Source organism: Montipora foliosa, chromosome 10 (genome assembly GCF_036669935.1).
Source record: "Montipora foliosa isolate CH-2021 chromosome 10, ASM3666993v2, whole genome shotgun sequence".
Taxonomy (NCBI): domain Eukaryota; kingdom Metazoa; phylum Cnidaria; class Anthozoa; order Scleractinia; family Acroporidae; genus Montipora; species Montipora foliosa.
In genome coordinates, this window is record NC_090878.1 from 26,082,613 (window position 1) to 26,095,112 (window position 12,500).

Below are 12,500 nucleotides of genomic sequence, written 5' to 3' on the forward strand. Positions count from 1 at the left end.
TATCGCAGCTTTGTCATTCATAGAAATCATGCAAAAAAAAGCCTCTAGTACCCAGTTACTTTGTAGGTGATAACTTTAAATAACAAAGTCCTTGTAGTGGAAAGTTAAAGATGGTTTAATACTTCTCAAATGCCTCTCATATCCGCTATTAACCAAGATCAGAGCACCAAAGCCGCGCACTTCTGGAGCAGCATCGGTAAGAAAATAATTATAGTAACCCATGTGTGCCAGAAAATTAGGTTTTTGTCACTGTACAGCTGTCCACCCCTCCCTGTATGCCAATGTGACCAGTATCATGTGACCACATTGCCGGGCTAAAGTTTAGAGAATACCAGTGCTTGTATACTTGTGTGCAGCTAGTTAACAGTGTGCATTTTTGATATTGGACATCCATGTGATGGTCACTCTCGTACCCAGAGCTCTCAGGCTTTTTGGTCAGCAGGTGAGCACCCTGACCAGAATGGATCTGGGCTAGTGGACTCAATTTTCCCACAGGCAGACAACTCTAAGGATGCGGGAGCGTGTATGTGACATTATTTTGAGACAGTTGTAACGGCCGATTCAACTGATCAAGGAAAATGTTCCATAAAAACTTCAAATCACGTTGTTTCTTTTCGAAAATTTATTTTATGGACAGCCATGGCCAGATAAATAAAGTTCACTCACCTACGATTTTCTGCGTTGTCCTGAGTGATCTGATGGGTTTTTGGGACGCTTCGATTTCGTCTTCATATATACCACACGTCGCCACATACAATATAAATAGACAAGGCGTGCAACTTCTAAGACCGCTCACGGCCGAGTGCCTCCAGAATTTAGCCAAATTTCTCCCACTTCCAAAGGTCGCTCGCCTCCCAGCCTTGGGCACGTAGAAAGTCGATAATTTTGCTAGCATCATGCCAAAAATCATCGCATTTAAACGGCTCTGCAACCTCAAAATCCTGCTCGATTTGCAAGCTTTGCTCAGGTTTTTGTTATTGCCAGATGATCTGGACACCGCTCATGCATCATTGGAATTTGATAACCGTCATCAAAATCCAATTAACCAATCAAAATGCACAGATTTCCCCCAAGAGAGAGAAATTATTAATCTGTGCTTTTTGATTGCTTAATTATTTGATTTTGATGAAGGTTAAATGCGATGATTTTTGGCATAAAGCTAACAAAAGTATCGACTTTCCATGTGCCCAAGGCTGGGAGGCGAGCGACCTTTGGAAGTGGGAGAAATTTGGCTAAATTCTGGAGGCACTTGGCCGTGAGCGGTCTTAGAAGTTGCACGCCTTGTCTATTTATATTGTATGTGGCAACGCGTGGGATTTGGAAATCAAAACGTCCCAAAAACCCATGAAATCACTCAGGACAATGCAAAAAATAGTAGGTGAGTGAACTTTATTTATCTGGCTGTCCATAAAATGAATTTCCGAAAAGAAACATCGTGATTTTAAGTTTTTATGGAACATTTTCCTCGATCAGTTGAATCAGCCGTTACAACTGTCTCAAAGTAACGTGACGTCACGCACTCTCACATCCTTAGGGTTGTCTGCCTGTGGTATAAATGGCCCTAATGTCCCCGGCCAGGACCCGAACCCGAACCCCTCACTCTGGAGTCGAGCACACTAACCACGAGACTACCGCGCCTCCGCCAAAGCCATTAAAGCAGGAGCTAAAGTAGACACTGTCTTGTAACAAAATAGGATGCATTTTTATTGGTCACTGAATTAGATCCTGATATAAAATAATACACTTGAAAAATTAACGTCAAGATTGACTTTATGCAAATTATTAAGAGGAGCGATTATTGTATGTACATGTAAATGCCAAAATATTAACCGACTGACCCCTGAGAGATTTCACTCTTACTTGGGGCCGTCCTAGGGTGTTTGAGGTGACTAGTAGTAAAATTTACTTATTCATGTACAAATGTATAAAGAGGCCCTATGTCTGGAGCATTCTAAAAAGAGTTCAGCAAAAATGCTCTTTTTACTTTAACTCTTTCTACTTTAACCAATAGGTTATCATGCTGACCATTTTTGAATACTGTAAAGTTCAAAATTTAATTTTAAGAGAAATCCAAACAGTAAAGTTTTACTTCTTCAAATTTTTATGAATATCTTTCCACATGAGGTATAAAACACAGTGGATATTAAAAGGAAAATACATTTTCCTCTTCAAGTTGATAGTAATTAAGTTCAAATCAATAAAATTTCCCATAAAATCTAAAATCCATTTTAATCCATTTTCCTAATCAATAATAAAAAAAGGTCAAATACAAGTGCTAAAAACTAATAATTATGCATACCCTGAGATCTCAAAGAAAGATTGTTTCTAGTTTAATAGAGGCTGTGATCTTGAAACATTCAACTGTTATTTCTTCTACATTTGTGAAAAATTAATATTTGTGGGAAATAATAAAACTTTTCACTTAGTTGTAGCTGATGGCTTCTATTAAGACCAAATACCTTTGTGGAAGCTGGGTAAGCTATCATCTTTAAGGCCCATCTTCAGCATTGCATTGCGTGCTGTGGAACAATTTTTATTATATACATGTATGAAAATCCCGTCAAAGCTGAAATTCATCCAATCAGATCACTACCATAAGCAATGCAAATTTCCATAACGAAAACAAATGATGGAAAACCCTGTCAGTTGAAGATGGGCCTTTATATTATTAATCAGCAAAACTGTAAGCTTACAATGTACTGTATTTAAATCACAGCTTAACCACAATAGAACCAATAAGCATGAAGCTCCTGGTGTTATTTAAGCCCTATTTTCATATTTCTTCACATGCATACTGACATACTTAGTAAACTCAGCTGTGTTTGACATCCAGTCGGGACTTACAAACTTCAAATTAATTGTCTGTTGCCCATTGGTCAAGGGAGAACAAAAGATGCACAGCAATGTAAAGCTATTCACTGTCATCTTCCTCTTCTATCTCAAATTCCTTAGAAGGTTCAGTGGTTTCATGACTTGCTTTAATCTCTCAGAGCTTTGTGAGGCTTGGGAACTTGTTGATAGGTTGTCTCCAGGAAATTTTGCTTGATAAATATCAGGGTATGACTTCTCAAACTGAAAGAAACACACATCACAAATCAAACAGAGTATCAGACTAGTACTTTTCTGAACTGAACTGATCGAATGAGATTGACTAAAAATAATTTTTTCCTTGATAATATCACCACTTACAAATAACTTAACTTTCTATTTAAGGTGGCTCAAGCTAGTTTCAAAGCTTTCAACTAATGTTCTTATTAGAAGGTTTGGCACTCCAATGCTGTATCACGTAGGTATTAGCAATGTTGTGGTACCATAACAAACACCAATTATTGCTGAACAAGATGCAGTCATTATTGTGATGTAATAAGTTACAGTGGGAATGGGAAAGCCCTGTAATAACACCCTTTATTTTGTCTTTGGTTGCACATATCTCAAAAACAAAGAAGGCCAAGATGAAACTTTCTGCAAAGTTAAAAAAAAAATCTGTACAATGGATTCATAGCCACCTTAAATCTGTGATTTTTTTAAGGTGGCTCTGATTCTGCAGTACAGATTTTTTTAACGTCTCGCTAGAGGTAAATTTGGGTCTCTCATTCAAATTTCTTGTTTTTGCAAATCTTGAATCAGTGGGCTGTGAAGTATATTTTCCCAAAAAAAAAAATTCTTAAAAATTAATTTTAAAACAGCTTAACTTGCTTTTCTTTGTTTCCCGCCATAATCTGCACATGATAAACGTTTGATGTATCATGTCAATCACACATGAAAGGATCTGGTGTCATTTGACAACCTTCACGCACAATTTGCTACACGGTACCTTCAAACATGCCCGAACGCTGATTGGCTCATCATAATTGACTTAGTAGGTAAGTAGGGCGCGGAGTTATTCAGCAGACTGAACTGCACATGAAATGTTTAAGCTTGATTTTGGGCTTAATTTTGATGCCAAAATTACAACTTCTCGGACTTCCTATCCCCACCGGTTTTAAGATATCGCTTCCAAATTTTCAGTTCTAATAGATGATTGTACTACCTCAAATACCGTGAGGAATTTTTCGTTTCTTTTTGGAGACTGATTTTATTAATGGCACTTTTTCTGCCTGAATTAAGTATCAGATGAGAGTTTTGACTTTGGTGTGTGATATTTCCTTCAATTCATAACATATCAAACATTCCTCACAATATTGGAGTGCATTCAACTGTGTCTAAGATGCAACTGCGGTTGTTTTTGCAATAAAGTGAAGGGGCAGGAGTTTCTGCTGCAGACTTGGTCCAGTGTTCGATGCTAACTTTCTTACTAATTTGCCCTTTGGGCCAGCAGTTCTGTTTATTCGGTTGCCCATGGTTCTTTTTTCCAGTTGCCCACCTTCTAAAGCCCTGTTGCCCATTAAAATGTCAAAGGAAGCTTGTAAAAATGTCTATTTTGTCGGTGCACAAAAGAGGATATAATCATGAAAGCTAAAACAAACTGTTATCTGATAATTTGGTGTTCACTGGTCACTTAAGTAAGAACTTAAGTTAGTAAATGCTTTGCAACCAGATCAAACACAATCAAGAAAATTTCATCAACTATCTTCATCGTTGTCACCACCATTTTGCTTGTTTCTAGAAAAACCGAACTGAAAAAGACTCGCAGTTCATTTACAGGCTTCTTCGATATCAAAGTATTTTAGCGTATTTGGCCGGACGAAAACTGGGTTCCATTGTAAAAGCATCCTTTCCCACAGCTATGAACATGTTCCTTGTTCCAATCTATTTTGACGTTTGTAATTATATAATTTTTAACAGAAAAATAAATGACAGGAAAGAGATGTAACATCGTTAATTTTTTTTATCGCGTTTGCGGCGACAACGTCATATTACTAGTCACTTTCTTCGTTGCAAATCACATCGTTCCGCAAAATATTAGTCGCCCACAGATGTATTTTGCTTGCCCCGGGAAATCAGCAAACGTTAGTGTCGAACACTGTTGGTGTCCTAGCAAATTCGCCCCCGCCTAGATTTGGACCCCGGGTAGAATTCCATCAGCGAATTTGGACGGTCCCCCATATTACAAACTTGAGGAAAAGACTTGGATCATTCAGTTAATTTGTTGTTTAAAAGCATTCGCGGCAGCAGAATTGTTGTGTTATCATTTTAATAAGGCAAAAAAAAAAAAAACAAAGTCAGACTTAAGCTTCAGTTAAAGTTGTTGAAAACACGCACTGAGGCTTTTTCGTAAAGAAAAACACCTCTTGGTTGGTAGACGTGTTCTTAGAAGTTTACTTGATCACAAGAATTCAGAAGATTTTTTTTTTTTACAACCAAACTTGTCAAGTCATGATGAGTTCTTATATTAATTTTCAACACGGAGAAAAAGCGAAGTTAGACTTAAGTTTCAGTAAAAAAGTTTTAAAGCACATGCAGCGGCATTTCCTAAAGTATATGCAAATTTAAATCTTGTCTTTGAAAGCATTGTTTTTCAAAGTTCTTTTGCTTTCAATTGATATTTTAAATGGTCAGCGCTTTAAAAGAACCGTTCTCAATATTTTATTCTAACAGACTTGCCTTTTTTGCAACTCAAAACACAATATGCACTGAACGGGCTTCGCACAATAACTTTGCCCTTTATGTGACAAACAATGTAATCGCAATGTGCCCTCGTGCAATTAAGGATTAAATTATTTCACTTGTGTTTTCAAAGTTTTCCAAGTTGCCTTTGTCACCTTGCGACTCGGACAATTTGTGAAAACTTTGAAAATACGCATGAAATTAATCCTTAATCGCCCTCTGGCCCATGAGATTACATTATACTAATCAAAAGAACTCTTATTTTCAGAGGGGTCCACATCTGCTAGCGGATCTGGACTGGGGGTCCAAATCTGCTGTGACACCAGGTCGTTCTGAGTTTGAGGCCTCATGACTAAAAGGCAAATGAATACTAAATACCAAAAAACTAAAACTTTATTCATATAATTCATTTAAGAGACAGTCTACAATGTGTATTACCTTTTAATTAATATGATAATTAAAATAGTTTGACCCTACAGAAAAAATGGTGCAACAATTTTACGGAAACCTTAGTTAAACTTTGCAGAGATCAGTTCCATCTTGGCCTTCTGATCACTTTCTAGCAATAAAAAATGGGGGTCAATGAGTTTGTTTTGAGATAGGAGCAACTAAAGTCAAGATATAGGGTGTTTTTGCTAGGCTTTCCCATTGCCAAGGTAACTTACATGTATTACGTCAAAACAATGAACGCATCTTGTTTGGCAATAATCAGTGTTTCATATGGTACCATACTGTAACAATTCGCTTTAACAGTTACATGATACAGTGTGTAGTGCCAATATCTTTGTAAAGAGAGTGACTCTTGGAAGTGTTGAAACTGGTTATATAAGTTCTCCTCCAGAGAGTCTCAGTTTCTGCCAGGAAAGGTTATGCAAATCATTTGACCATGACAACAAGGACAGCAAGGAGAATTTTAATTCCAATTTAGGATGGCTCTAACCAGTTTCAACACTTTTTTAAAAGTGTTGAAACTGGTTCTTAAAAGATCACAGGGATCCACATTCGCAGCCGTCCGGTCATCTCAGACGAAAAATAACCCATCTGAACAAGTATAATAACTCCAAAGGTCGTCCATTGGACGAGTGAAGTTTTAATAAATGTCCTTTCATGAATGCCATCGAATGTTATAATACAGAATGTACTTTCGTTCTAAGCTTATCATTCTCACATTCGCTCACTTGGGTGGTTGGTTGGCCGCATCTCAGATATGCTTTAAGGTGACTGTGCGATACAGTTATGAGCTATGCTGTCAGTCATTTGACTCTGTAGCTGCGTGATGCAGCTCGAGTCAATACCCACATTTCACCCTTGCTCGCCATAAGAGTCTCCAGTAGCTCAGTGGTTAGAGCATCCGACTAGATCACGGAGGGTCGTGGGTTCGAATCCCATCTAGGGCTCGGATTTTTTCCGAGATCCCAGTTGGTTCTACCATCATTTCATTACTTTTGTTCTGATTGCTTTTCCTTTAATGGAAACTTCCAGAAAATAAGGAATAGACTTGCAGCTTTCCTCAACGTTTGAGCGCAATCTTTGACCATGCATTTCCATGAAACGATTGCAGGCTCAACTTTCAATTGATGTATCTCACCAAGTCTCCCACCGATGGCATGGGATGGCATGGGTGTTAGCAAGTCGTTTGGCTGAGCTCATAATGTGGCGTTAGTTACAAGGTGTTTTGCCACCTCCAGCGGAAAAGAAAACAAGTGGAGCAGAACGTGCTGCTTACGAACAGGAACAAAAAACAAAATCTGGGTAGCGTATTAGAGGAAAACACTAGACAGGAGCATCGAAACTTTGGGTTGTTGAATCGTAACTTTGTAAGCTACATTCATGTACGTTTAACCATACCAAATATGGACCACTGTAAATCGGGTTCCCACGGTGCAAATAACAAAATACTCCAGAGTCAAATTCGTAATTTCTGACGAGAGTGTAAAATAAATCGCGAATTCTCAAGTTACAAAATTTGTCGGGCAAGTATATCATAAGACGTACTTGCCCGGCTGACAACTTTGATAAAAAAAATGAGTATGGATCCCTGTATCATAAATCTCATGGTTTTCACAGTCCCAGTTACCTTGAGTAATAGTACGTACACATGTTTTCTTTTTGTTTTGTTGTTTTTTTGTTTTTACTTTCAATGGAATAAATGGCATCTTAGCGTGGTTTGTACAATTTAACTACAACTAGATCTAAAGCCAGAAATACATGTACCCTTTGCCCAGAATACAGACCTGTCTGAGCTGCTTCCTTTTCTCCTTTGCACTAAGGGTCTCATCGTCAACAATTTTGTTGAGAAGGTCCTTTAATGAGCGCTGTGATGTAATCAAGGACTGTTCTTTGTATTCCTGAGGTGTGACCCTCTCACAGAAAGAAACAGTGGGTGCTTCAGGAGGCATGGTAATCTACACAATCATGTATTTAAAAAAGCTCTGGATTATATCACAGTCAACAGGGCCCCAAATACTAATTCCAGGGCCCCATGCACTAATTCAGACTGCAAATCAATTTTCAGAAGCTAAGAAAAGAAGAAAAAGTAAAAAAGTCTAATATACACCAAAGCATTTTAAAAGCTTGCAGCTTGTGGAACTGTGCATAGAAAGTAAAAATCTCAAATAAACACGACAGCTATAAGAACCTTTAATTAACTGGATGGAGGTAACACACTAAAGTTGAACTTGGACCCAAACCATCCAGCCCTTGTGTAGCTAGCTGTTTAGCAGGACATGCAATCTTTGTCAAAAGGGTTGGGACACAAACTTTCAGGGTGAAATAATTATAATAATAATTATTGTCCAATGAAGTCAACATTGAATGGGCAAAGTTGGTGGGTTGTTTTAGACCTCACTAATTAATTATGGGGAGGAGATTACTGACTATAGAAGCAAACAGTGTAAAAATAATTGTACATAGTTCAACTACACTGTACTATGCTCTGTGCATTAAGGGCCCATTTATGTAAAGAAAAGTTGTCCCGGGTAAGAGGGTCACCCTCCAAGCAGAGTCAACTTTAGCAAGCATTAATATGGCAAAAGAATTGACCCTCTTGCCCGAGTCAAGAGCTGCCTGTCTCCGTTTTCGATCATGAGGAGACCGGAAAGACAGTGCTTGCACATGCTCTCACTATCTTGCCTTGACCGAGTTAACCTGGCTAGGCAAGCCAAAGTTTTTACATGTACATGGAAAAAAGTTGGCCCTACAAGGAGGGTGACCTCACCATCAAATAAAGGTACAGTTGTAACCCAACTAGGCGAGTCACTTTCCTAGCCGAGCCAATTTTTTTTTTCCTCGTGTCAACAGTTCACAGCATTTTGTAAGGAAACGTAGGAAAAGTTGGCTTGCCCAGGGTAGCTCGGGTAGGCGGGTGACCCTTCTATCCTGGACAAATTACAAACAGGACCCAGAAAAGTTTGGTGACAAAGTTTCAACAATCAAGTTAGCAAAATAATTGTTAGGTTGTTAAATGGAACTTAGAACTTGATGCATCAGTTTTTGAATGTACAGGTTATAAACCCACTGATTTATTACCAAACTTCAGTACCAGTACATGTCTTGACTACTTCACTCAGTTTCTCAAGAAATGTTATGCAGTTCAAATGATCAAGAGTTAAATACTGCTTTATCAGCTAGGGAAGGGGAAGTAAAAAAAAAGGTTACCCCAGCCTGTTATCTCGTAAAGGGACACTTCAGAGTTTCGGTTTCTGAGCACTGGAAACCTCACCTTGCTTTCTCTACAGTTTCGGAGGAACAATAATCTCTGTTGAACTTGAAATTCAAGCCCTTCAGGGCTCTGAAAATTAAACAACCAGAGAATAAAATGCTTGTTACCATTCACACTTGTAAAGTCATGCCCTTTACTTCTCCATATAAGATCGTACACTAATTCTCAAGTCCAGACTAAGTGGCAGTCACAAGTCTACACTACGATGTACTAGTCAGGACAAAAACAGTTCATTTACTGGACTGAACCTTTCTACCATGCGAGAGCTTCCATTTAGGAAATGCTGAACTTCAAACTTTTGTTACCTTGAAATACTCAGGAAACGTCTCCAACATGAGATACATAAGCCTGATGACATCCATGTCTGCTGTTACACCAAATATAACCCAGCTAAATGACTGAATAAGCTGTTAAGATAAACAAATTTTCATTTGCGACCAACTTGCCGTTACATGTATTGTAATAAAATTATGCCTGATGTGGTTGCCACCTCATGTTGAACAACAATGTATATCTCAAATCAAATACCACAAAGCATCCTGTTAAGCTTTATTGTGAGGCACAGACCAGAATCTCTCAGAGGCCCAACAGGAATTTCTTACCATGATGGTGCTTACTAAGAGAATTACAATATTAGGTGGTTTTTAAAAGGTAAGAGGTTAAAATAAACACTGACAGACTTGACAACCCCTACATCAACTGGAAAACTAAAATGGGTGGCAAATAGGTGTCAATGGGTTAATTTACCCTGTAAGCCAAATTGAGAAGTTGCACTTGAAAATATCGTCTCAATGAGGCGATTGAGACCCCAATGTCTTACGGAAATTTTTGGGGTTGGGAAACAAAGGTATATTTTAAAAAGGAAAAACATAAATTATGTACTGTTGTAAGCTGAGGATGCTGGACTGAGAGGAAAGTAATAATGAACAGTTTATCACACTTACTGATCTGAATATTATTGTTTGTATAAATTAAACTATTTGGTGGCCGTTGTTATAACTACTTACACGTACAATGTAACACATGATGCATTTGCACTGTGGGGGGTTGGAGGGGTAGCCGTTTGATTCTGTCTGTGAGTAAGCATGTGTTTTGGATACCAGCTCTTTATTTCAGACTCAACAAAACAAATCTTTATGAGATGTTTAGCAAAAACCATCAGTTTTGACCGAGGCCTGCAAGTTCAGACATTAACATTCTTTAAAATTAAAATTGTCATGATAGTAATCAAACCTGCACTCAAAGTAAGTGGTAGAGGCTATAGGAGGACCTAATCCCAATTCCTATTGCCCCACCTCATCATCAAATCCAAAGCTGACAGTGATACAGCACTGTACAGTGTATTTACCATTTCTGTGGGGGGTAAGTCGTTGCTCAAAGAGATGGCATGATTATCCAACAGTCGCACCATAAACTTCAGCAGCACTTTAAGAAGATTCCTGTTCTTTACTGGGATCAGCAAACAGCAATATTGCAGAGAGCGCATTGCAGTTAACTTGCACTTGAAAAGAAAATCTGTTGAATCAAGGACAGGTCAATTTTGTGTACAATGTATAATAATAATAATAATAATAATAATAATAATAATAATAATAATAACAATAATATAATAATAATAATAATAATATTTAATAATAATAATAATAATATTAATGTAGACACGAGAAATCGATTTTTTCTTTTCTTTTATATTTTTCTAAGTTTGCTACGTTTGCACTGATTTTATTGGCTCTATGTAATTTGATATTCAATGTAAGGAGAAATGTAGACTCAGAAAAATATCCGAGTCCCAGATGGGATCCCATCTGGGACTCGGATATTTTTCCGAGTCTACATTTCTCCTTACATTGAATATCATTGTTGTTGTTTCATCTTTAACACACTCTATGTAATTTGCTGTCATTTGTCATCGCTTAATACATATTTGTAAATTTGCCTAAATTCCGCATGCAGTATTTGCTTCGTTATCGCGTCTATTCAATGTACTTAAGTTCTGTTGCGTAATGATATGTAATTCCCTTTCTTCATTTCGTCAATTCATTAGGTATTCGTCTTTCGTATAAAAGTATTGTATTTCGTTTGTAAGTCAGTTGTTGTACCCGGAGTTGCTGTACGGATCTTGTAAGTAATTAATTTTTCAGTCGTGGTTTTTGGCGTTCTGAAATTTAGTTTTTTGGTATCTTGCTTGTAACTTTGTATTTCTATATTATTTTTCTTTTTTATAGTGAATTGTTAAGTTAAAGTACGAATCTCAAACTGTACAGGAGTTTAATTACAATTAGGGTAATATTAATGTGTGAATTTGCTTTTGAATAAGTTCACCTCATTCCCTTCAGGGTAAATTCAAAAAGTATAGTCATGCAGATACTACAATATAAATGTACTGTCCCTCACAAGGCCGAGGCACACACATCTGCCCATTCATAACACTATTTTTTACACGAAAGATCACTGCAGTTTACGAACAACTTATTTAAGCAGTTGTGAATAAATCAGCCTGAAAAATCTCCAGGTTCAAATGGAATTTAAACCTATGACCTTTTCACTAAAACAGCAAACAAGCAGAAAAGGGGAGCCAACAACAATACAATGTAGGTGAATGAAAATTTTCATTCAAACTTGTACTTCAAGTCTCAGTCTATAAATTAAAATAGTGTTTTTGACTGGTAAATTCCCGTTGCTAGTGAAACAAATATTTACAACTGAAGGAGCAGAGCACATAACTAGATACAGTGTAAAGGTGCCATTAAAAAAAAACTGGGAACCCAGAAACTACACTGTAACAACAATATCTAATGTTGATGTGTTTCAGATTTTCCTAACTTCGATTTTTTTCAAACCACTTCCTTTGCTTTATAAATGAGTAAAGTCGAACCTCGATTATCCAGAGTCGTCGGGACCTCAGTAAAAAGTCCGGATAATCGAGAGTCCGGATAATCGAAAATATGAATATTAATGAGATAACAATGTAAACAAAAGAAATAAAGATAGCACCCTTTTGATTACAAAAGTCTTCTTCTATGAACTGCCCCTATACTCAAGTACACTGTTTATAAATGAAAACCTATTCGTCATTTCTAAAAAAGTGAAGCCAGTAGTTTGCTTCAAAGTGTTATAACGAGATCGCACGGCGAAGTCCATCATACGGCGAAGTTGACATTCCCTTAGCAACAAAACAATACTGAACCAATCACAATTCAGCTGAATGCATCAGAATGCTCTTTGTCGCCGA

The 12,500-nt window shown here is 37.4% G+C and overlaps 1 protein-coding gene across 3 annotated transcripts in view; it reads right to left on the reverse strand.

Moving 5' to 3' along the window:
* Positions 1-1,680: 1,680 nt before the first annotated feature.
* The window catches only part of LOC137974282 (DEP domain-containing protein 1B-like), a 32,187-nt gene continuing 21,367 nt past the window's right edge, over positions 1,681-12,500 (reverse strand). For all 3 annotated transcript variants that reach the window (XM_068821153.1, XM_068821154.1, XM_068821152.1), the window contains exons 6-10: positions 10,617-10,783; positions 9,574-9,675; positions 9,269-9,337; positions 7,782-7,952; positions 1,681-3,072 (exon numbers count right to left, since the gene is read on the reverse strand). In XM_068821153.1, coding sequence (XP_068677254.1) covers positions 2,935-3,072; positions 7,782-7,952; positions 9,269-9,337; positions 9,574-9,675; positions 10,617-10,783 — 647 coding nt within the window. In that variant the 3' untranslated portion in view covers positions 1,681-2,934. The remainder of the gene's footprint in view (positions 3,073-7,781; positions 7,953-9,268; positions 9,338-9,573; positions 9,676-10,616; positions 10,784-12,500) is intronic.